This window comes from Oncorhynchus gorbuscha, unplaced genomic scaffold, assembly GCF_021184085.1.
Source record: "Oncorhynchus gorbuscha isolate QuinsamMale2020 ecotype Even-year unplaced genomic scaffold, OgorEven_v1.0 Un_scaffold_2119, whole genome shotgun sequence".
In the NCBI taxonomy this organism is placed as follows: Eukaryota; Metazoa; Chordata; class Actinopteri; order Salmoniformes; family Salmonidae; genus Oncorhynchus; species Oncorhynchus gorbuscha.
Genome location: NW_025746709.1, coordinates 62501 through 88679, shown reverse-complemented (window position 1 = coordinate 88679; position 26179 = coordinate 62501). Strand labels below are relative to the sequence as shown.

Below are 26179 nucleotides of genomic sequence, written 5' to 3'. Positions count from 1 at the left end.
AACAGTCTGTCTGTCTCAGTAACAACATTCAGATATAGATACCATAACAGTCTGTCTGTTTCAGTAAAAAGAGTCAGATATAGATACCATAACAGTCTGTCTGTTTCAGTAACAACATTCAGATATAGATACCATAACAGTCTGTCTGTTTCAGTAAAAACAGGATATAGATACCATAACAGTCTGTCATTAGATACCATACCAGTCTGTGTCTCAGTAACAACATTCAGATATAGATACCATAACAGTCTGTCTGCCTCAGTAACAACATTCAGATATAGATACCATAACAGTCTGTCTGTTTCAGTAAAAAGAGTCAGATATAGATACCATAACAGTCTGTCATTAGATACCAGTCTGTCTGTCTCAAACAACATTCAGATATAGATACCATAACAGTAGTCAAAGAACATTCAGATATAGATACCATACCAGTCTGTCTGCCTCAGTAACAACATTCAGATATAGATGCCATACCAGTCTGCAGTAACAACATTCAGATATAGATCTAACAGTCTGTCTGTTTCAGTAAAATAGATAGGTACCATAGCAGTAGTCAAAGAGGACAGGTTATTAGCAGTAGATAGCCTGGGATAGATTAAATAGTGGAGATGAGACACACCTATGTGTATAAATCATAGTAAAGTCTGCCCAGGTAATATTTCAGATATAGATACCTAGCAGTAGTCAAAGTAAACAGGTTAGCAGTAGATAGGTTATAGATTACATAGTAGAGATGCACACCTATCAGTTTTTCAGGAAGGGTCTATTGTCTGTGGGTGGTCTGAGATGGTGAACTTCACTGCTGTCACATAGCCTGCATAAGATGATCCTAGAAACAGAAAACATTATTTTCACACCACATACCTGCAATATCATAGTAAACTAACACCCAGGTTATATTTCACATCACATACCTGCAATATCATAGTAAACTAACACCCAGGTTATATTTACATTTACATTTACATTTAAGTCATTTAGCAGACGCTCTTATCCAGAGCGACTTAGGTTATATTTCACATCACATACCTGCAATATCATAGTAAACTAACACCCAGGTTATATTTCACATCACATACCTGCAATATCATAGTAAACTAATACCCAGGTTATATTTCACATCACATACCTGCAATATCAAAGTAAACTAACACCCAGGTTATATTTCACATCACATACCTGCAATATCATAGTAAACTAACACCCAGGTTATATTTCACATCACATACCTGCAATATCATAGTAAACTAACACCCAGGTTATATTTCACATCACATACCTGCAATATCATAGTAAACTAACACCCAGGTTATATTTCACATCACATACATGCAATATAGTAAACTAACACCCAGGTTATATTTCTTTACATGAAATGATTCATATCATGCACAATGAACCACCTGTATTTAAATATATATATAATAATAATATAATAATATATGCTATTTAGCAGACGCTTTTATCCAAAGCGACTTACAGTCATGTGTGCATACATTCTACGTATGGGTGGTCCCGGGAATCGAACCCACTACCCTGGCGTTACAAGCGCCATGCTCTACCAACTGAGCTACAGATATATATATATATATTTTTTTAAATCAGGTCTTGCCAATCAAAACGGGCCAATGGAAACCAGCATGGAGTTCCTATTCCCCACCTGAGAGCAGGTATCCTTTAAGTCTGGGCAGCAGGGTTTCTGGGTCTATGAGGGTGAGTTTCCCCAGATATTCTGCAACCACGTTCCTATTCCCCACCTGAGAGCAGGTATCCTTTAAGTCTGGGCAGCCGGGTTTCTGGGTCTATGAGGGTGAGTTTCCCCAGATATTCTGCAACCACGTTCCTATTCCCCACCTGAGAGCAGGTATCCTTTAAGCCTGGGCAGCCGGGTTTCTGGGTCTATGAGGGTGAGTTTCCCCAGATATTCTGCAACCACGTTCCTATTCCTCACCTGAGAGCAGGTATCCTTTAAGCCTGGGCAGCAGGGTTTCTGGGTCTATGAGGGTGAGTTTCCCCAGACATTCTGCGACCACGTTCCTGGTGCCCTCCTCGGCACACTCACAGTGCTTCAACAGCAGGGTCCATACTCCCTCGACGTAGGGTTTCAGACCAGTCACAGACGCCGAGCTGGAGAGGACAGAACAGAGACGATATTTTGGTCACCAAGGTGAAAACCGCAACCCCCGCGCAATTAGCCAGTTCAGTCATCCGACCCGGGACTTGAACCCCGCGACCTTCGGGTTCCACACCTCTCTAACCCGCCGGACTGTCCTACCTGATGATCTCTTTGAGTGAGTGTAGCAGCAGGTACTGCCTCTTGGGCTGTCCCGAGATCTCCCCCAGAACGAAGGGCAGGTATTCCGGCAGGTTGCCCACGGCGATGGATCCCAGGGCGTAGGATGCGGCAGACTTGACCTCTTCGGAGGAGGAAGAGAAGGCGTCCAGGATGACCGTCTTGAGCTCCGGTTGGCCGCTCAGGTCTACGTGGTGTCCCACCTACCACAGAGACATTATGAATGACTCCTTCACGACTGATACTAGTCACGACATCTGACACCAGCCTACTACAGTTAAACACCACTATTAGTCCCACTACCATCAAAACCCACTATTAGTCCCACTACCATCAAAACCCACTATTAGTCCCACTACCATCAAACCCACTATTAGTCCCACTACCATCAAAACCCATCCCAAAAAACCCACTATTAGTCCCACTACCATCAAAACCCACTATTAGTCCCACTACCATCAAAACCCACTATTAGTCCCACTACCATCAAAACCCACTATTAGTCCCACTACCATCAAAACCCACTATTAGTCCCACTACCATCAAAACCCACTACCATCAAAACCCACTATTAGTCCCACTACCATCAAACCCACCCACTACCATCAAACCCACTATTAGTCCCACTACCATCAAACCCACTATTAGTCCCACTACCATCAAAACCCACTATTAGTCCCACTACCATCAAAACCCACTATTAGTCCCACTACCATCAAACCCACCCACTACCATCAAACCCACTATTAGTCCCACTACCATCAAACCCACTATTAGTCCCACTACCATCAAAACCCACTATTAGTCCCACTACCATCAAAACCCACTATTAGTCCCACTACCATCAAAACCCACTATTAGTCCCACTACCATCAAAACCCACTACCATCAAACCCACTATTAGTCCCACTACCATCAAACCCACTATTAGTCCCACTACCATCAAACCCACTATTAGTCCCACTACCATCAAACCCACTATTAGTCCCACTACCATCAAAACCCACTATTAGTCCCACTACCATCAAAACCCACTATTAGTCCCACTACCATCAAAACCCACTATTAGTCCCACTACCATCAAACCCACTATTAGTCCCACTACCATCAAACCCACTATTAGTCCCACTACCATCAAACCCACTATTAGTCCCACTACCATCAAACCCACTATTAGTCCCACTACCATCAAACCCACTATTAGTCCCACTACCATCAAACCCACTATTAGTCCCACTATTAGTCCCACTACCATCAAACCCACTATTAGTCCCACTATTAGTCCCACTACCATCAAACCCACTATTAGTCCCACTACCATCAAACCCACTATTAGTCGTCCCACTACCATCAAACCCACTATTAGTCCCACTACCATCAAACCCACTATTAGTCCCACTACTTAGACCACTGCGTCACTCGGGAGGCCCACAACCATAAAATGCCTTGGACGCACACACCTTTTGTTTATTTGAATATTTATATTTAAAACGTGTGACCCACCTCTCCCAGTGACAGCAGAGCCAGCAGCCTGATGGAGTCTGTCGACCGAGAGTTCTTCACATCCTGGATGAACTGGCCTACCACGGCAGGACCCTCCTACAAATACAAATCAAACTTTATTTAAAATGCATTAAATATGGGAAAAGAGCTTTAGGGCAGTGATCACATTATAAAACATTATGTTAAGATAATGAACAAACAAAAGAAACAAAGAGGAAATAATCAAACCAAAAATCAGATTGAAAATAAAATACCAAAACAAAAAAGGCAATAAAAGTCCTCCAGGAGAACAGAACACAGGAAGGAGGTCTGAATGTCCTTCAGGAGAACAGAACACAGGAAGGAGGTCTGAATGTCCTCCAGGAGAACAGAACACAGGAAGGAGGTCTGAATGTCCTCCAGGAGAACAGAACACAGGAAGGAGGTCTGAATGTCCTCCAGGAGAACAGAACACAGGAAGGAGGTCTGAATGTCCTCCAGGAGAACAGAACACAGGAAGGAGGTCTGAAAGTCCTTCAGGAGAACAGAACACAGGAAGGAGGTCTGAATGTCCTCCAGGAGAACAGAACACAGGAAGGAGGTCTGAATGTCCTCCAGGAGAACAGAACACAGGAAGGAGGTCTGAATGTCCTCCAGGAGAACAGAACACAGGAAGGAGGTCTGAATGTCCTCCAGGAGAACAGAACACAGGAAGGAGGTCTGAATGTCCTTCAGGAGAACAGAACACAGGAAGGAGGTCTGAATGTCCTTCCAGGAGAACAGAACACAGGAAGGAGGTCTGAATGTCCTTCAGGAGAACAGAACACAGGAAGGAGGTCTGAATGTCCTCCAGGAGAACAGAACACAGGAAGGAGGTCTGAATGTCCTTCAGGAGAACAGAACACAGGAAGGAGGTCTGAATGTCCTTCAGGAGAACAGAACACAGGAAGGAGGTCTGAATGTCCTTCAGGAGAACAGAACACAGGAAGGAGGTCTGAATGTCCTTCAGGAGAACAGAACACAGGAAGGAGGTCTGAATGTCCTTCAGGAGAACAGAACACAGGAAGGAGGTCTGAATGTCCTTCAGGAGAACAGAACACAGGAAGGAGGTCTGAATGTCCTTCAGGAGAACAGAACACAGGAAGGAGGTCTGAATGTCCTTCAGGAGAACAGAACACAGGAAGGAGGTCTGAATGTCCTCCAGGAGAACAGAACACAGGAAGGAGGTCTGAATGTCCTTCAGGAGAACAGAACACAGGAAGGAGGTCTGAATGTCCTCCAGGAGAACAGAACACAGGAAGGAGGTCTGAATGTCCTTCAGGAGAACAGAACACAGGAAGGAGGTCTGAATGTCCTTCAGGAGAACAGAACACAGGAAGGAGGTCTGAATGTCCTTCAGGAGAACAGAACACAGGAAGGAGGTCTGAATGTCCTAAAGGAGAACAGAACACAGGAAGGAGGTCTGAATGTCAGGAGAACAGAACACAGGAAGGAGGTCTGAATGTCCTTCAGGACAACAGAACACAGGAAGGAGGTCTGAATGTTTCAGGAGGAACACAGGAAGGAGGTCTGAATGTCCTTCAGAGAACAGAACACAGGAAGGAGACTGAACCTCCAGGAGAACAGAACACAGGAAGGAGGTCTGAATGTCCTTCAACAGAACACAGGAAGGATGTCCCTGTCCTTCAGGAGAACAGAACACAGGAAGGAGGTCTGAATGTCCTCCAGGAGAACAGAACACAGGAAGGAGGTCTGAATGTCCTTCAGGACAACAGAACACAGGAAGGAGGTCTGAATGTCCTCCAGGAGAACAGAACACAGGAAGGAGATCTGAATGTCCTCCAGGAGAACAGAACACAGGAAGGAGCTCTGAATGTCCAGGAGAACAGAACACAGGAAGGATGTCCCGGTCCTCCAGAGAACAGAACACAGGAAGGAGGTCTGAATGTCCTCCAGGAGAACAAACCAGGAAGGAGGTCTGATGTCCTTCAGGAGAACAGAACACAGGAAGGAGGTCTGAATGTCCTCCAGGAGAACAGAACACAGGAAGGAGGTCTGAATGTCCAACCAGAACACAGGAAGGAGGTCTGATGTCCTCCAGGAGAACAGAACACAGGAAGGAGGTCTGAATGTCCTTTTAGGAGAACAGAACACAGGAAGGAGGTCTGAATGTCCTTCAGAGAACAGAACACAGGAAGGAGGTCTGAATGTCCTTCAGGAGAACAGAACACAGGAAGGAGGTCTGAATGTCCTCCAGGAGAACAGAACACAGGAAGGAGGTCTGAATGTCCTCCAACCCAGAACACAGGAAGGAGGTCTGAATGTCCTCCAGAGAACAGAACACAGGAAAACAGGTCTGAAAGTCCAGTAGAACAGAACACAGGAAGGAGGATGTCCTCCAGGAGAACAGAACACAGGAAGGAGGTCTGAATGTCCTTCAGGAGAACAGAACTTTTAGGAGGTCTGAAACCCTAAACAGAACACAGGAAGGAGGTCTGAATGTCCTCCAGAGAACAGAACACAGGAGAGGTCTGACCTCCAGGAGAACAGAACACAGGAAGGAGGTCTGAATGTCCTCCAGGAGAACAAAACACAGGAAGGAGGTCTGAATGTCCTTCAGGAGAACAAAACACAGGAAGGAGGTCTGAATGTCCTTCAGGAGAACAGAACACAGGAAGGAGGTCTGAATGTCCTCCAGAGAACAGAACACAGGAAACAGCTGAATGTCCTCCAGGAGAACAGAACACAGGAAGGAGGTCTGAATGTCCTTCAGGAGAACAGAACACAGGAAGGAGGTCCAGGAGAACATAAATACAAACATAACACAGGAAGTATGTCTAAAGGTCAGCAGAACAGTGAACCTACATCAGGACAGGCACGGGTCAGGGCGGCCACACATTTAGCGATGGAGTAGTAGGACTGTTTGTGCGTTAGAGCAGCACTCTGGGCGTAGACTGGACCGGTCAGCATACGGAGCAGGTCCATGTAACCCAGAGAGGATGTCCCTGTACCCACCAGAGCCTGGGAGACACAGTAAAACAGCTTTTAATTACAACCCTAACCCAGAGAGGATGTCCCTGTACCCACCAGAGCCTGGGAGAGGACACAGTAAAACAGCTTTTAATTACAACCCTAACCCAGAGAGGATGTCCCTGTACCCACCAGAGCCCGAAAAACAGAATGAACATTGACAGTTTGAGAATCTATAAAACATCATCTATAGGGACAAAGTAGGACCTAAACACCTGATCATCTATAGGGACAAAGTAGGACCTAAACACCTGATCATCTATAGGGACAAAGTAGGACCTAAACACCTGATCATCCACTAGGCACAAAGTAGGACCTAAACACCTGATCATCCACTAGGGACAAGGTAGGACCTAAACACCTGATCATCCACTAGGGACAAAGTAGGACCTAAACACCTGATCATCTTTCAGCTGATTTTACAAGCGGTTCTCAAACTATTTTACGAACACAGTACCTGAATTGAACTCATCCACCCTCTGTCCTAGACGTTTAGATATCATTCCCTTCATCTGTTCAAACTGGAACTGGTAACCATAGATACCTGGAAGAACTCTAGCATGGCACTGAGGGCCCCTCCCTGCAGCAGAGGAGACCTGACCAGAGAGATGAGCTCCGAGAGGATGGACGACCCCCCGATCTTAGCCAGGGAGAGAGGGTGGACCCGGGCCAGGGTGGTCAGGAAGCTGATGACCATCTGGGACACGTGCATGTCGCTCTCGCTGATCAGCGGAGGTAGCTCGGCCAGCACCGCGTCGATCATGGCCGGAGTCACGCTGTCGCTGTAGTTCTTCACCAGGATGTCCAGCGCGGCCAGGGTGCTCAGCTTCAGCGCCCGCTGGTTCTTACGCAGGAACGAAGCCAGGATGGGCACCGCCTCGTCGAGGATAGGTCGAAGGTCGATCTTCAACGTGGAGCCTGTGATTAGGGAGGAGAGCAAGTATGAAAAGTATATACACACAAACTTATCTAGCAGGGAAACTGATTTATTAGTAAACAATCAGCCCTCGACAGATTCTGAAAATTCGCCATAAGGACTTCTCAACATCATCGCCTCCCGACCTGCGATGAGTGTGAGGGCCTTGACCGTGGTCAGTCTGGTAATCTCATTCTTCAGTCGCTCCAGGAAGATGTGCAGCGTCCCAGGGAGGTCGTCCCCCCAGGCTGTCTCCTAGGTTACAGATGATCTGACCCATACAGGAAATGGCCCTCTCTTTCACTTCCTGGTCGATGTCGGCGGCCTTGAGGCGTTTGATGGTGCAGGTGAAGAGGTCAGTGATGTAGGGAGAAGCATCGAAGGTGTTCCTCTCCGGCTGGTCCAGAGGTCTGAGAAGTTTCACATTGACCAAAGATTCATTGTCCCATACTGGGCCACGAGGTTGCAGCAGATTAAAAACAGAATATGAAAAAAAAAAACAGCAACACTCACCTGAAGTTACCTCCGGTAAAACCGTGTAGTTATTCTACTGAACAAGAGAACACATCAATACACATGTATTATTACAATGGATAACCTTACCTGATGACCTTGACCAGCTGTTGGCTGACCAGCAGGGCCTCAGAGGTGATCTTATAGAAGGGGTCTCCTACACACGCCACCACGGGCGGCACCAGGGCCTGCGGAGGTCAAAGGTTAGACGAGTTTATTCAAGTGTCACTTCACAATTGACAGATAAATAAAACATGGTGGGTGGACCCCCTCAGTGAGAGTTCTGAGACTATTTCATGAGCACTGATGATCCATGATGTGATCAACATCAGTCCTATTACCCCACCTGGACATGAGGGTGGAAGACTTGGGGCTGGTGGTTACACAGGACCACATACAGACAGGACAGGGCGTCGATCTTCAGGTTGGACGAGCTGGACTTGTCGTTGAGAGAGAAGATGATTCCTGTTCGGAGAGAGAGGAGATTAGGTTAGTTTAGTCAATATGCACATTGGAGGGAGGGTTTCTCAGACACAGATTAAGTCTATTCCTAGACTCGTTCCTCCATTGAAGGTGCTTTTTAGTCCAGGACTGGGTGGAACGTGTGTCCGGGAAACTGGCCCAATGAATTAGAATATTAAAAGGAACGAGTCTAGGAGGTGCTGGTGAGGTCAGAAACCTGAACAGTGTTTCAGGGAACAGAAAATAAAACAGAGCTTCTTTACTAAAAATAAAAAGGTTCCCAGTGAGAGAGAGTCAATACGGCCAGGGGGAAGGGTCCCAGAGAGTCAATACGACAAGGGGAAGGTTCCCAGTGAGAGAGTCAATACGACCAGGGGGAAGGTTCCCAGTGGGAGAGAGTCAATACGACCAGGGGAAGGTTCCCAGTGAGTCAATACGGCCAGGGGAAGGTTCCCAGTGAGTCAATACGACCAGGGGGAAGGGTCCCAGTGAGAGTCAATACGACCAGGGGGAAGGTTCCCAGTGAGAGAGAGTCAATACGACCAGGGGGAAGGTTCCCAGTGAGAGAGAGTCAATACGACCAGGGGAAGGTTCCCAGTGAGAGAGAGTCAATACGACCAGGGGAAGGTTCCCAGTGAGAGAGTCAATACGACCAGGGGAAGGTTCCCAGTGAGAGAGAGTCAATACGGCCAGGGGGAAGGGTCCCAGTCAGTGAGAGTCAATACGGCCAGGGGAAGGTTCCCAGTGAGAGAGTCAATACGGCCAGGGGGAAGGGTCCCAGTCAGTGAGAGTCAATACGGCCAGGGGGAAGGGTCCCAGTCAGTGAGAGTCAATACGACCAGGGGAAGGGTCCCAGTCAGTGAGAGTCAATACGACCAGGGGAAGGGTCCCAGTCAGTGAGTCAATACGGCCAGGGGGAAGGGTCCCAGTCAGTGAGAGTCAATACGGCCAGGGGGAAGGGTCCCAGTCAGTGAGAGTCAATACGACCAGGGGAAGGTTCCCAGTGAGAGAGAGTCAATACGACCAGGGGAAGGTTCCCAGTGAGAGAGTCAATACGGCCAGGGGGAAGGTTCCCAGTGAGAGAGAGTCAATACGACCAGGGGAAGGTTCCCGGTGAGAGAGAGTCAATACGACCAGGGGAAGGTTCCCAATGAGAGAGTCAATACGGCCAGGGGGAAGGTTCCCAGTGAGAGAGTCAATACGACCAGGGGAAGGTTCCCGGTGAGAGAGAGTCAATACGGCCAGGGGAAGGTTCCCAGTCAGTGAGAGTCAATACAACCAGGGGAAGGTTCCCAGTGAGTCAATACAACCAGGGGAAGGTTCCCAGTGAGAGAGTCAATACGACCAGGGGAAGGTTCCCAGAGAGAGAGAGTCAATGCGACCAGGGGAAGGTTCCCAGTGAGTCAATACAACCAGGGGAAGGTTCCCAGTCAGTGAGAGTCAATACAACCAGGGGAAGGTTCCCAGTGAGTCAATACAACCAGGGGAAGGTTCCCAGTGAGAGAGTCAATACGACCAGGGGAAGGTTCCCAGAGAGAGAGAGTCAATGCGACCAGGGGAAGGTTCCCAGTGAGTCAATACAACCAGGGGAAGGTTCCCAGTGAGAGAGTCAATAAACAGGCTGATGACCAGCCTCTATCAGATCCTCAGACTCCCCTGGTGAATTCAGGTAAGGAGAAAACACAAAATAACCAGAAAGTGTCTCGTTGTAATTGATCCTTAATAACCCCATTGTATCAGCGGTAGGGTACTGAAGCAGTGCAGTGGTACTATTGGGGAGGAGGAGCATATTGGGGGAAACGAGAAAAACGGGTTTCTCCCCAAAAAAGGTAATTTAGAAAGGACAGAACAAGTTATTAAATCTTCTCTGTTGCCTTTCGACATATGCCATTTACCTCTGAACCAGCTGTGATAAATCACCTGTGTTTGTCTAAAGGGAAAGACAATAACAACATGCAAAACTACCACTATCTAATCCTCTAGGGTCCCAAGAAACAAAGAGATCTTCTGTTGAATCTGACAATTAATCTTAATGGTTGTACTGTCGTCTCAAATAAAACTGAAGGACCTCGGTGTTACTCTGGACCCTGATCTCTCTTTTGACGAACATATCAAGACTGTTTCAAGGACAGCTTTTTTCCATCTACGTAACATTGCAAAAATCAGAAACTTTCTGTCCAAAAATGATGCAGAAAAATTAATCCATGCTTTTGTCACTTCTAGGTTAGACTACTGCAATGCTCTACTTTCCGGCTACCCGGATAAAGCACTAAATAAACTTCAGTTAGTGCTAAATACGGCTGCTAGAATCCTGACTAGAACCAAAAAATTTGATCATATTACTCCAGTGCTAGCCTCTCTACACTGGCTTCCTGTCAAAGCAAGGGCTGATTTCAAGGTTTTACTGCTAACCTACAAAGCATTACATGGGCTTGCTCCTACCTATCTCTCTGATTTGGTCCTGCCGTACATACATACACGTACGCTACGGTCACAAGACGCAGGCCTCCTAATTGTCCCTAGAATTTCTAAGCAAACAGCTGGAGGCAGGGTTTTCTCCTATAGAGCTCCATTTTTATGGAACGGTCTGCCTACCCATGTGAGAGACGCAGACTCGGTCTCAACCTTTAAGTCTTTACTGAAGACTCATCTCTTCAGTGGGTCATATGATTGAGTGTAGTCTGGCCCAGGAGTGGGAAGGTGAACGGAAAGGCTCTGGAGCAACGAACCGCCCTTGCTGTCTCTGCCTGGCCGGTTCCCCTCTTTCCACTGGGATTCTCTGCCTCTAACCCTATTACAGGGGCTGAGTCACTGGCTTACTGGGGCTCTCTCATACCGTCCCTAGGAGGGGTGCGTCACTTGAGTGGGTTGAGTCGCTGATGTGGTCATCCTGTCTGGGTTGGCGCCCACCCCTTGGGTTGTGCCGTGGCGGAGAACTTTGTGGGCTATACTCGGCCTTGTCTCAGGATGTTAAGTTGGTGGTTGAAGCTATCCCTCTAGTGGTGTGGGGGCTGTGCTTTGGCAAAGTGGGTGGGGTTATATCCCTCCTGTTTGGCCCTGTTCCGGGGGTGTCGTCGGATGGGGCCACAGTGTCTCCTGACCCCTCCTGTCTCAGCCTCCGGTATTTATGCTGCAGTAGTTTGTGTCGGGGGGCTAGGGTCAGTCTGTTATATCTGGAGTACTTCTCCTGTCCTATCCGGTGTCTTGTGTGAATTTAAGTAGTCTCTCTCTCTGAGGACCTGAGCCCTAGAACCATGCCTCATGACTACCTGGCCTGAGGACTCCTTGCTGTCCACAAATATCCATCTATCTATCTATTCCTCTAGGGTAACACGTTGACTAGGTCAAATATCAATCTGTTTATTCCTCTAGGGTAACACGTTGACTAGGTCAAATATCAATCTGTTTATTCCTCTAGGGTAACACGTTGACTAGGTCAAATGTCCATCTATCTATTCCTCTAGGGTAACACGTTGACTAGGTCAAATATCAAGCTATCTATTCCTCTAGGGTAACACGTTGACTAGGTCAAATATCAAGCTATCTATTCCTCTAGGGTAACACGTTGACTAGGTCAAATATCAATCTATCTATTCCTCTAGGGTAACACGTTGACTAGGTCAAATATCCATCTATCTATTCCTCTAGGGTAACACGTTGACTAGGTCAAATATCAATCTGTTTATTCCTCTAGGGTAACACGTTGACTAGGTCAAATGTCCATCCATCTATCTATTCCTCTAGGGTAACACGTTGACTAGGTCAAATGTCCATCCATCTATCTATTCCTCTAGGGTAACACGTTGACTAGGTCAAATGTCCATTCCTCTAGGGTAACACGTTGACTAGGTCAAATATCAATCTATCTATTCCTCTAGGGTAACACGTTGACTAGGTCAAATATCAATCTATCTATTCCTCTAGGGTAACACGTTGACTAGGTCAAATATCAATCTATCTATTCCTCTAGGGTAACACGTTGACTAGGTCAAAATCCATCTATCTATTCCTCTTGGGTAACACGTTGACTAGGTCAAATATCAATCTATCTATTCCTCTAGGGTAACACGTTGACTAGGTCAAATATCAATCTATCTATTCCTCTAGGGTAACACGTTGACTAGGTCAAATATCAATCTATCTATTCCTCTAGGGTAACACGTTGACTAGGTCAAATATCAATCTATCTATTCCTCTAGGGTAACACGTTGACTAGGTCAAATAAACTTTCTACTTCAGCATATTTCCTGTCAACTCAATAACTCTCATTCCACTAAGAAGTGAATGGCATTTAATGTCAGTTTCATAAGAACTCAAAAACAGTCTGAGTCAGTCAGTCTCCGTCAGAGAGAGAGTGACCTCCAGACCAGATGGATGAGGCTGGAGAACGTACCCATGACGGGAGCTTTGTTCCTGGGACCAGCACACAGAGATGTTGGGTGAGAGCCCAGGCTAGCCTGGGGTAAAAGTCTGGCAGGAGATCAGAATCTCAGGGTGCCAACTACTGCCATTGTGCCCTTGAGCAAGAGATGCTCCAGGGCAAATGTAGCTCTGTAGCTATTCCAACGCTGCTTCCAGCCTCTCTCGCGCGCGCGTGTGTGTCGTCTGGGGGACAAATTTCAGATTCACATTCAGTATAACCATCTAGTATCGAGTCAGACCCCCCTTTGCATCCAGAACAGCCTGAATTCTTCAGGGCACTGAAACATTGCTCAAATTGGTGTTTTTCCATTCTTCAATTGTCCAGTGTTGGTGATGGCCTGCCCAATGGAGCAGCTTCTTCTTGTTTTTAGCTGATCGGAACCCAGGGTGGTCGTCTGCTGCAATAGCCAATCGGTGACAAGGACCGACACCTTGTGAGTTCTGAGCCGTTATTTGCCTGTTTGTGTTCCACCTGTTAGCTTGCATGATTCTTGTAATTCTCCTTGGACATCTCATCAACGAGGTGTTTTCCACCCACAGGACTGACGCTGACTGGATGTTAGTGTTTGTCGCACCGTTCTCTAAACCCTAGACACTGTCGTGCGTGAAAACTCCAGGAGGCCGTTTGAGATACTAGAACCGTCACACCTTAGGTTATTCTAACGGAACAGTAACTGAATGCCCTGATGCCTGTGTGCTTTATATGGTAGGTTACCCATGTCCTCGTACCAGGTTCCATTCTAATGGAACAGTAACTCAAATCAAAATCAAATGTATTTATATAGCCCTTCGTACATCAGCTGATATCTCAAAGTGCTGTACAGAAACCCAGCCTAAAACCCCAAACAGCAAGCAATGCAGGTGTAGAAGCATAACTGGATGCCTGTGTGCTTTATATAGTAGGTTACCCATTGTAATGGAACAGTAACTGAATGTCTCGATGCCTGTGTGCTTTATATAGTAGGTTACCCATTCTAATGGAACAGTAACTGAATGCCCTGATGCCTGCCTGCTTTATATAGGAAGCCGCGGCCACATGACTCACTGTCTATAGAAGCAAAAAACAAATATGAATGGGGTGGTGTAGCCACTGAGTGCAAGTTATATTGTACATAACTGGTACGAGGACAGGGATATGTTGTGTGAGGCTCCAGGGTTAGGGTAGTATCCTACCTGGTACGAGGACAGGGATATGTTGTGTGAGGCTCCAGGGTTAGGGTAGTATCCTACCTGGTACGAGGACAGGGATATGTTGTGTGAGGCTCCAGGGTTAGGGTAGTATCCTACCTGGTACGAGGACAGGGATATGTTGTGCGAGGGCTCCAGGGTTAGGGTAGTATCCTACCTGGTACGAGGACAGGGATATGTTGTGTGAGGGCTCCAGGGTTAGGGTAGTATCCTACCCGGTACGAGGACAGGGATATGTTGTGCGAGGGCTCCAGGGTTAGGGTAGTATCCTACCTGGTACGAGGACAGGGATATGTTGTGCGAGGGCTCCAGGGTTAGGGTAGTATCCTACCTGGTACGAGGACAGGGATATGCTGTGTGAGGGCTCCAGGGTTAGGGTAGGGTTAGGGTAGTATCCTACCTGGTACGAGGACAGGGATATGTTGTGTGAGGGCTCCAGGGTTAGGGTAGTATCCTACCTGGTACGAGGACAGGGATATTTTGTGTGAGGGCTCCAGGGTTAGGGTAGTATCCTACCTGGTACGAGGAAAGGGATATGTTGTGTGAGGGCTCCAGGGTTAGGGTAGGGTTAGGGTAGTATCCTACCTGGTACGAGGACAGGGATATGTTGTGTGAGGGCTCCAGGGTTAGGGTAGTATCCTACCTGGTACGAGGACAGGGATATGTTGTGTGAGGGCTCCAGGGTTAGGGTAGTATCCTACCTGGTACGAGGACAGGGATATGTTGTGTGAGGGCTCCAGGGTTAAGGTAGTATCCTACCTGGTACGAGGACAGGGATATGTTGTGTGAGGGCTCCAGGGTTAGGGTGGTATCCTACCTGGTACGAGGACAGGGATATGTTGTGTGAGGGCTCAAGGGTTAGGGTGGTATCCTACCTGGTACGAGGACAGGGATATGTTGTGCGAGGGCTCCAGGGTTAGGGTAGTCTGCTACCTGGTACGAGGACAGGGATATGTTGTGCGAGGGCTCCAGGGTTAGGGTAGTCTGCTACCTGGTACGAGGACAGGGATATGTTGTGCGAGGGCTCCAGGGTTAGGGTAGTCTGCTACCTGGTACGAGGACAGGGATATGTTGTGCGAGGGCTCCAGGGTTAGGGTAGTCTCCTACCTGGTACGAGGACAGGGATATGTTGTGCGAGGGCTCCAGGGTTAGGGTAGTATCCTACCTGGTACGAGGACAGGGATATGCTGTGTGAGGGCTCCAGGGTTAGGGTAGGGTTAGGGTAGTATCCTACCTGGTACGAGGACAGGGATATGTTGTGTGAGGGCTCCAGGGTTAGGGTAGTATCCTACCTGGTACGAGGACAGGGATATGTTGTGTGAGGGCTCCAGGGTTAGGGTAGGGTAGTATCCTACCTGGTACGAGGACAGGGATATGTTGTGCGAGGGCTCCAGGGTTAGGGTAGTATCCTACCTGGTACGAGGACAGGGATATGTTGTGTGAGGCTCCAGGGTTAGGGTAGTATCCTACATGGTACGAGGACAGGGATATGTTGTGTGAGGGCTCCAGGGTTAGGGTAGTATCCTACCTGGTACGAGGACAGGGATATGTTGTGTGAGGGCTCCAGGGTTAGGGTAGTATCCTACCTGGTACGAGGACAGGGATATGTTGTGTGAGGGCTCCAGGGTTAAGGTAGTATCCTACCTGGTACGAGGACAGGGATATGTTGTGTGAGGGCTCCAGGGTTAGGGTGGTATCCTACCTGGTACGAGGACAGGGATATGTTGAGTGAGGGCTCCAGGGTTAGGGTGGTATCCTACCTGGTACGAGGACAGGGATATGTTGTGCGAGGGCTCCAGGGTTAGGGTGGTATCCTACCTGGTACGAGGAAAGGGATATGTTGTGCGAGGGCTCCAGGGTTAGGGTAGTCTCCTACCTGGTACGAGGACAGGGATATGTTGTGCGAGGGCTCCAGGGTTAGGGTAGTCTGCTACCTGGTACGAGGACAGGGATATGTTGTGCGAGGGCTCCAGGGTTAGGGTAGTCTCCTACCTGGTACGAGGACAGGGATATGTTGTGCGAGGGCTCCAGGGTTAGGGTAGTATCCTACCTGGTACGAGGACAGGGATATGTTGTGCGAGGGCTCCAGGGTTAGGGTGGTATCCTACCTGGTACGAGGACAGGGATATGTTGTGTGAGGCTCCAGGGTTAGGGTGGTATCCTACCTGGTACGAGGACAGGGATATGTTGTGCGAGGGCTCCAGGGTTAGGGTGGTATCCTACCTGGTACGAGGACAGGGATATGTTGTGTGAGGGCTCCAGGCAGCACGTTGACCAGCTCCGTCAGCATGTTGAAGCAGCACTGTCTTGTTTTGACACTTTTCTCCTTCATCTGCTTATGCAGGGCCTTAACGATCATTGGCACCTGCAGCAGCACCCGGTGGGAGGGAGAAATATCAGACATACCACTGACTAATACACACTACAACTACCACTAGGAGATATATACATACCACTGACTAATACACACCACTGACTAATACACACCACTGACTAATACACCCACTGACTAATACACCCACTGACTAATACACACCACTGAGTAATACACACCACTGACTAATACACACACTGACTAATACACACACTGACTAATACACACACTGACTAATACACACACTGACTAATACACACACTGACTAATACACACTGACTAATACACACTGACTAATACACACTGACTAATACACACTGACTAATACACACTGACTAATACACACTGACTAATACACACTGACTAATACACACTGACTAATACACACTGACTAATACATACTGACTAATACACACTACAACTACCACTAGGAGATATAGACATACCACTGACTAATACACACTGACTAATACACACTGACTAATACATACCACTGACTAATACATACTGACTAATACATACCACTGACTAATACATACTGACTAATACATACCACTGACTAATACATACCACTGACTAATACATACCACTGACTAATACATACTACAACTACCACTAGGAGATAGACATACCACTGACTAATACACACTGACTAATACACACTGACTAATACATACTGACTAATACATACTACAACTACCACTAGGAGATAGACACACCACTGACTAATACACACCACTGACTAATACACACCACTGACTAATACACACCACTGACTAATACACACCACTGACTAATACACACCACTGACTAATACACACCACTGACTAATACACACCACTGACTAATACACACCACTGACAAATACACACCACTGACTAATACACACCACTGACTAATACACACCACTGACTAATACACACCACTGACTAATACACACCACTGACTAATACACACCACTGACTAATACACACCACTGACTAATACACACCACTGACTAATACACACCACTGACTAATACACACCACTGACTAATACACACCACTGACTAATACACACCACTGACTAATACACACCACTGACTAATACACACCACTGACTAATACACACCACTGACTAATACACACCACTGACTAATACACACCACTGACTAATACACACCACTGACTAATACACACCACTGACTAATACACACCACTGACTAATACACACCACTGACTAATACACACCACTGACTAATACACACCACGGACTAATACACACCACTGACTAATACACACCACTGACTAATACACACCACTGACTAATACACACTGACTAATACACACTGACTAATACACACTGACTAATACATACCACTGACTAATACATACCACTGACTAATACATACCACTGACTAATACATACCACTGACTAATACATACCACTGACTAATACATACCACTGACTAATACATACCACTGACTAATACATACCACTGACTAATACATACCACTGACTAATACATACCACTGACTAATACATACCACTGACTAATACATACCACTGACTAATACATACCACTGACTAATACATACCACTGACTAATACATACAACTGACTAATACACACTGACTAATACACACTGACTAATACACACTGACTAATACATACCACTGACTAATACATACCACTGACTAATACATACCACTGACTAATACATACCACTGACTAATACACACTGACTAATACATACTGACTACTCTGTGTGTGTGTGTATTAACATTGGTGTGATGAATTACTAGAGGTAACCAGGTAGTTACCATTACTAGAGGTAACCAGGTAGTTCCCACTACTAGAGGTAACCAGGTAGTTCCCACTACTAGAGGTAACCAGGTAGTTCCCACTACTAGAGGTAACCAGGTAGTTCCCATTACTAGAGGTAACCAGGTAGTTCCCACTACTAGAGGTAACCAGGTAGTACCCACTACTAGAGGTAACCAGGTAGTACCATTACTAGAGGTAACCAGGTAGTACCATTACTACAGGTAACCAGGTAGTACCATTACTACAGGTAACCAGGTAGTACCATTACTACAGGTAACCAGGTAGTACCATTACTACAGGTAACCAGGTAGTACCATTACTACAGGTAACCAGGTAGTACCATTACTACAGGTAACCAGGTAGTACCATTACTACAGGTAACCAGGTAGTACCATTACTACAGGTAACCAGGTAGTACCATTACTACAGGTAACCAGGTAGTACCATTACTACAGGTAACCAGGTAGTACCATTACTACAGGTAACCAGGTAGTACCATTACTAGAGGTAACCAGGTAGTACCATTACTACAGGTAACCAGGTAGTACCATTACTACAGGTAACCAGGTAGTACCATTACTACAGGTAACCAGGTAGTACCATTACTACAGGTAACCAGGTAGTACCATTACTACAGGTAAACAGGTAGTACCATTACTACAGGTAAACAGGTAGAACCATTAATACAGGTAACCAGGTATTTTTAAGACCAGGCTAGTAGGGAACGTGCCAAAACAGCCCAAAAATGTGTATTTTTTTAAATATCACACGGCACATATTTAGGATCCTTGGCTAAAAGAACATCACCCACCATTGGCTTGTAGAGCTTAAGGTCTGGGCGGTGCCTCTCGCTCTCTCTCTCTGTGTGTTTTACCTGGTTCTGCAGCATGGTGAGTGGAGTCTCTCCCTGTTCCATGGCATCTGGGTCACACAGCCAGCTCTGAGCAGGACGTGTCTGCTTCAGCAACGACAGGTAGGCATGGAACACGTCAGCCTTCACGTTCTCCTCCCGCTCCTACAATCAATACATCAGCCTTCACATTCTCCTCCCGCTCCTACAATCAATACATCAGCCTTCACATTCTCCTCCCGCTCCTACAATCAATACATCAGCCTTCACGTTCTCCTCCCGCTCCTACAATCAATACATCAGCCTTCACGTTCTCCTCCCGCTCCTACAATCAATACATCAGCCTTCACGTTCTCCTCCCGCTCCTACAATCAATACATCAGCCTTCACGTTCTCCTCCCGCTCCTACAATCAATCCACCAATCAATACATCAGCCTTCACGTTCTCCTCCCGCTCCTACAATCAATACATCAGCCTTCACGTTCTCCTCCCGCTCCTACAATCAATACATCAGCCTTCACGTTCTCCTCCCGCTCCTACAATCAATACATCAGCCTTCACGTTCTCCTCCCGCTCCTACAATCAATACATCAGTCTTCACGTTCTCCTCCCGCTCCTACAATCAATACATCAGTCTTCACGTTCTCCTCCCGCTCCTACAATCAATACATCAGTCAACACGTTCTCCTCCCGCTCCTACAATCAATACATCAGTCAACACGTTCTCCTCCCGCTCCTACAATCAATACATCAGCCTTCACGTTCTCCTCCCGCTCCTACAATCAATACATCAGTCAACACGTTCTCCTCCCGCTCCTACAATCAATACATCAGTCAACACGTTCTCCTCCCGCTCCTACAATCAATACATCAGCCTTCACGTTCTCCTCCCGCTCCTACAATCAATACATCAGTCAACACGTTCTCCTCCCGCTCCTACAATCAATACATCAGTCTTCACGTTCTCCTCCCGCTCCTACAATCAATACATCAGTCAACACGTTCTCCTCCCGCTCCTACAATCAATACATCAGTCAACACGTTCTCCTCCCGCTCCTACAATCAATACATCAGTCAACACGTTCTCCTCCCGCTCCTACAATCAATACATCAGTCTTCACGTTCTCCTCCCGCTCCTACAATCAATACATCAGTCTTCACGTTCTCCTCCCGCTCCTACAATCAATACATCAGTCTTCACGTTCTCCTCCCGCTCCTACAATCAATACATCAGTCAACACGTTCTCCTCCCGCTCCTACAATCAATACATCAGTCTTCACGTTCTCCTCCCGCTCCTACAATCAATACATCAGTCTTCACGTTCTCCTCCCGCTCCTACAATCAATACATCAGTCAACACGTTCTCCTCCCGCTCCTACAATCAATACATCAGTCTTCACGTTCTCCTCCCGCTCCTACAATCAATACACCAGTCAATACACCAGTCAATACATCAGTCAATACATCAGTCAACACATCAGCCAATACATCAGCCAATCAAATTGTATTGATAAAAGCCCTTTTTGTGACAACTGTTGATATCAAAGTGCTTTTACTTGGTAGTAACCCGGCCTCGACTCGGAGAGCAAACAACACAAAACAGATGCCCAACGGCTCGGTAAAACTCCCTGGAAGATGTAGACCAAGAGGAGCACGGAGGTAGTGTGTGTGTGTGTGCGTGTGTGCCTTGAAGCGGGCGATGAGCGCGGGCGACACGGTCCGGTAGAACTCCGGCAGCATCTCGTGGCGTGTGCTGACCACGGCGTCCAGACACTTGGCGGCCGCACGGCGAACCTTCCAGCTCATGTCGTCGTCGTCGCTGTACTCGTCATCACTTCCTGTAAGAAGAAAAAAAAGGTCAGAGGTCAAAGGGTGGTGGGAATGTGAGGTTAGATAATAACTGCTGCTAGACTGTGTTAAGTATTAGAACGGATGACAATAGTTACATTAGCTGGTAGAAAACACCAACATCTCAAACACAGGTTACACACAGCACAGCTACTAGTCTAGAGAGACCACCTGACTAACACAGGTTACACACAGCACAGCTACTAGTCTAGAGAGACCCCCTGACTAACACAGGTTACACACAGCACAGCTACTAGTCTAGAGAGACCACCTGACTAACACAGGTTACACACAGCACAGCTACTAGTCTAGAGAGACCCCCTGACTAACACAGGTTACACACAGCACAGCTACTAGTCTAGAGAGACCCCCTGACTAACACAGGTTACACACAGCACAGCTACTAGTCTAGAGAGACCCCCTGACTAACACAGGTTACACACAGCACAGCTACTAGTCTAGAGCAACCACCCGACGACCACCTAGCGACCACCTGGTGACCACCTGACTACCACAAACAATACTGTCATCACATGGTTGTTCCAGGGCCTAACCTCAAATCCTTCCAATGAGATTTGACCTGTGAAGTTTGACAGAGATACACTCAATCATCACAGACTAGGAGGCTAGTCCCAACACTGTACTGCCCTGGGCCTGATGAGACCAGTCCCAACACTGTACTGCCCTGGGCCTGATGAGACCAGTCCCAACACTGTACTGCCCTGGGCCTGATGAGACCAGTCCCAACACTGTGCTGCCCTGGGCCTGATGAGACCAGTCCCAACACTGTGCTGCCCTGGGCCTGATGAGACCAGTCCCAACACTGTACTGCCCTGGGCCTGATGAGACCAGTCCCAACACTGTACTGCCCTGGGCCTGATGAGACCAGTTCCAACACTGTGCTGCCCTGGGCCTGATGAGACCAGTCCCAACACTGTGCTGCCCCGGGCCTGATGAGACCAGTCCCAACACTGTGCTGCCCTGGGCCTGATGAGACTAGTCCCAACACTGTGCTGCCCTGGGCCTGATGAGACTAGTCCCAACACTGTGCTGCCCTGGGCCTGTTTACAAGCTAGCGACACACAGCCAGTCAGTCAGCACCATTCATTATTAAAGGAACCAGCCAATAGGAATAAGTAGGAATATGATTTATGGATGACTGGCAATCTGTGCTGAAGCTTAGTGCTGTAGAAGATACGAGCAACACTCCAGGCTCCAAAAAACACTCGTTGTTGTCAAGAGCCACTTTATAAATTAAATACTTCAGCATTCTGGGAGCGACAACCAGAGAGAGAGAGAGAGCATACACTACGGTTGGTGGAGAGACAACAACCAGAGAGAGAGAGCATACACTACGGTTGGTGGAGAGACACGACAACCAGAGAGAGAGAGAGAGCATACACTACGGTTGGTGGAGAGACAACAACCAGAGAGAGAGAGCATACACTACGGTTGGTGGAGAGACACGACAACCAGAGAGAGAGAGAGCATACACTATGGTTGGTGGAGAGACACGACAACCAGAGAGAGAGTATACACTATGGTTGGTGGAGAGACACGACAACCAGAGAGAGAGCATACACTACGGTTGGTGGAGAGACACGACAACCAGAGAGAGAGCATACACTACGGTTGGTGGAGAGACACGACAACCAGAGAGAGAGAGAGAGCATACACTACGGTTGGTGGAGAGACACGACAACCAGAGAGAGAGCATACACTACGGTTGGTGGAGAGACACGACAACCAGAGAGAGAGAGAGCATACACTACGGTTGGTGGAGAGACACGACAACCAGAGAGAGAGCATACACTACGGTTGGTGGAGAGACACGACAACCAGAGAGAGAGCATACACTACGGTTGGTGGAGAGACACGACAACCAGAGAGAGAGAGAGAGAGCATACACTACGGTTGGTGGAGAGACACGACAACCAGAGAGAGAGCATACACTACGGTTGGTGGAGAGACACGACAACCAGAGAGAGAGAGAGAGCATACACTACGGTTGGTGGAGAGACACGACAACCAGAGAGAGAGCATACACTATGGTTGGTGGAGAGACACGACAACCAGAGAGAGAGCATACACTACGGTTGGTGGAGAGACACGACAACCAGAGAGAGAGCATACACTATGGTTGGTGGAGAGACACGACAACCAGAGAGAGAGCATACACTACGGTTGGTGGAGAGACACGACAACCAGAGAGAGAGCATACACTACGGTTGGTGGAGAGACACGACAACCAGAGAGAGAGCATACACTACGGTTGGTGGAGAGACACGACAACCAGAGAGAGAGAGAGAGCATACACTACGGTTGGTGGAGAGACACGACAACCAGAGAGAGAGAGAGAGCATACACTACGGTTGGTGGAGAGACACGACAACCAGAGAGAGAGAGAGCATACACTACGGTTGGTGGAGAGACACGACAACCAGAGAGAGAGAGAGAGCATACACTATGGTTGGTGGAGAGACACGACAACCAGAGAGAGAGAGAGCATACACTACGGTTGGTGGAGAGACACGACAACCAGAGAGAGAGAGAGAGCATACACTACGGTTGGTGGAGAGACACGACAACCAGAGAGAGAGAGAGAGCATACACTACGGTTGGTGGAGAGACACGACAACCAGAGAGAGAGAGAGAGCATACACTATGGTTGGTGGAGAGACACGACAACCAGAGAGAGAGAGAGAGCATACACTACGGTTGGTGGAGAGACACGACAACCAGAGAGAGAGAGAGAGCATACACTATGGTTGGTGGAGAGACACGACAACCAGAGAGAGAGCATACACTACGGTTGGTGGAGAGACACGACAACCAGAGAGAGAGCATACACTATGGTTGGTGGAGAGACACGACAACCAGAGAGAGAGCATACACTACGGTTGGTGGAGAGACACGACAACCAGAGAGAGAGTATACACTATGGTTGGTGGAGAGACACGACAACCAGAGAGAGAGCATACACTACGGTTGGTGGAGAGACACGACACCCAGAGAGAGAGAGCATACACTATGGTTGGTGGAGAGACACGACACCCAGAGAGAGAGAGAGCATACACTACGGTTGGTGGAGAGACACGACAACCAGAGAGAGAGAGCATACACTATGGTTGGTGGAGAGACACGACACCCAGAGAGAGAGAGAGCATACACTACGGTTGGTGGAGAGACACGACAACCAGAGAGAGAGAGCATACACTATGGTTGGTGGAGAGACACGACACCCAGAGAGAGAGAGAGCATACACTACGGTTGGTGGAGAGACACGACAACCAGAGAGAGAGCATACACTACGGTTGGTGGAGAGACACGACAACCAGAGAGAGAGCATACACTACGGTTGGTGGAGAGACACGACAACCAGAGAGAGAGAGAGAGAGCATACACTACGGTTGGTGGAGAGACACGACAACCAGAGAGAGAGCATACACTACGGTTGGTGGAGAGACACGACAACCAGAGAGAGAGAGAGAGCATACACTACGGTTGGTGGAGAGACACGACAACCAGAGAGAGAGCATACACTATGGTTGGTGGAGAGACACGACAACCAGAGAGAGAGCATACACTACGGTTGGTGGAGAGACACGACAACCAGAGAGAGAGCATACACTATGGTTGGTGGAGAGACACGACAACCAGAGAGAGAGCATACACTACGGTTGGTGGAGAGACACGACAACCAGAGAGAGAGCATACACTACGGTTGGTGGAGAGACACGACAACCAGAGAGAGAGAGAGAGCATACACTACGGTTGGTGGAGAGACACGACAACCAGAGAGAGAGAGAGAGCATACACTACGGTTGGTGGAGAGACACGACAACCAGAGAGAGAGAGAGCATACACTACGGTTGGTGGAGAGACACGACAACCAGAGAGAGAGAGAGAGCATACACTATGGTTGGTGGAGAGACACGACAACCAGAGAGAGAGAGAGAGCATACACTACGGTTGGTGGAGAGACACGACAACCAGAGAGAGAGAGAGCATACACTACGGTTGGTGGAGAGACACGACAACCAGAGAGAGAGAGAGAGAGCATACACTACGGTTGGTGGAGAGACACGACAACCAGAGAGAGAGAGAGAGCATACACTATGGTTGGTGGAGAGACACGACAACCAGAGAGAGAGAGAGAGCATACACTACGGTTGGTGGAGAGACACGACAACCAGAGAGAGAGAGAGAGCATACACTATGGTTGGTGGAGAGACACGACAACCAGAGAGAGAGAGAGAGTATACACTACGGTTGGTGGAGAGACACGACAACCAGAGAGAGAGAGAGCATACACTATGGTTGGTGGAGAGACACGACAACCAGAGAGTGTGTGAGTCAGGGACAGAGAGGAGGAAGGGGACAGAGAGGAGGGAGAGGAGGAAGGGGACAGAGAGGAGGAAGGGGACAGAGAGGAGGAAGGGGACAGAGAGGAGGGAGAGGAGGAAGGGGACAGAGAGGAGAGAGAGGAGAGGAGAGACATGACAACCAGAGAGTGTGTGAGTCAGGAAAGAGAGGAGGAAGGGGACAGAGAGGAGGGAGGGGACAGAGAGGAGGAAGGGGACAGAGAGGAGGAAGGGGACAGAGGGGAGGAAGGGGACAGAGGGGAGGAAGGGGACAGAGGGGAGGAAGGGGACAGAGGGGAGAAAGGGGACAGAGGGGAGGAAGGGGACAGAGGGGAGGAAGGGGACAGAGGGGAGGAAGGGGACAGAGGGGAGGAAGGGGACAGAGGGGAGGAAGGGGACAGAGGGGAGGAAGGGGACAGAGGGGAGGAGGGGACAGAGAGAGGGAGGGAGGAAGAGGACAGAGAGGAGGAAGGGGAGGAAGAGGACAGAGAGGAGGAAGGGGAGGAAGAGGACAGAGAGGAGGGAGAGGAGGAAGAGGACAGAGAGGAGGAAGGGGAGGAAGAGGACAGAGAGGAGGAAGGGGAGGAAGAGGACAGAGAGGAGGAAGGGGAGGAAGGGGACAGAGA

At 48.1% G+C, this 26179-nt stretch overlaps 1 protein-coding gene across 1 annotated transcript in view; it reads right to left on the bottom strand.

Annotated features, from left to right (window-relative positions):
- Nucleotides 1-755: 755 nt before the first annotated feature.
- LOC124025008 (cullin-associated NEDD8-dissociated protein 1-like) overlaps nt 756-26179 on the bottom strand; it is a 74138-nt gene continuing 48714 nt past the window's right edge. The window contains 13 exon segments of the mRNA XM_046338709.1: nt 756-832; nt 1955-2130; nt 2279-2499; nt 3800-3895; nt 6644-6799; nt 7353-7726; nt 7871-7967; nt 7969-8134; nt 8328-8425; nt 8584-8702; nt 16533-16674; nt 19364-19504; nt 21028-21179. Of these exon segments, the coding sequence (XP_046194665.1) occupies nt 756-832; nt 1955-2130; nt 2279-2499; nt 3800-3895; nt 6644-6799; nt 7353-7726; nt 7871-7967; nt 7969-8134; nt 8328-8425; nt 8584-8702; nt 16533-16674; nt 19364-19504; nt 21028-21179 (2015 nt within the window).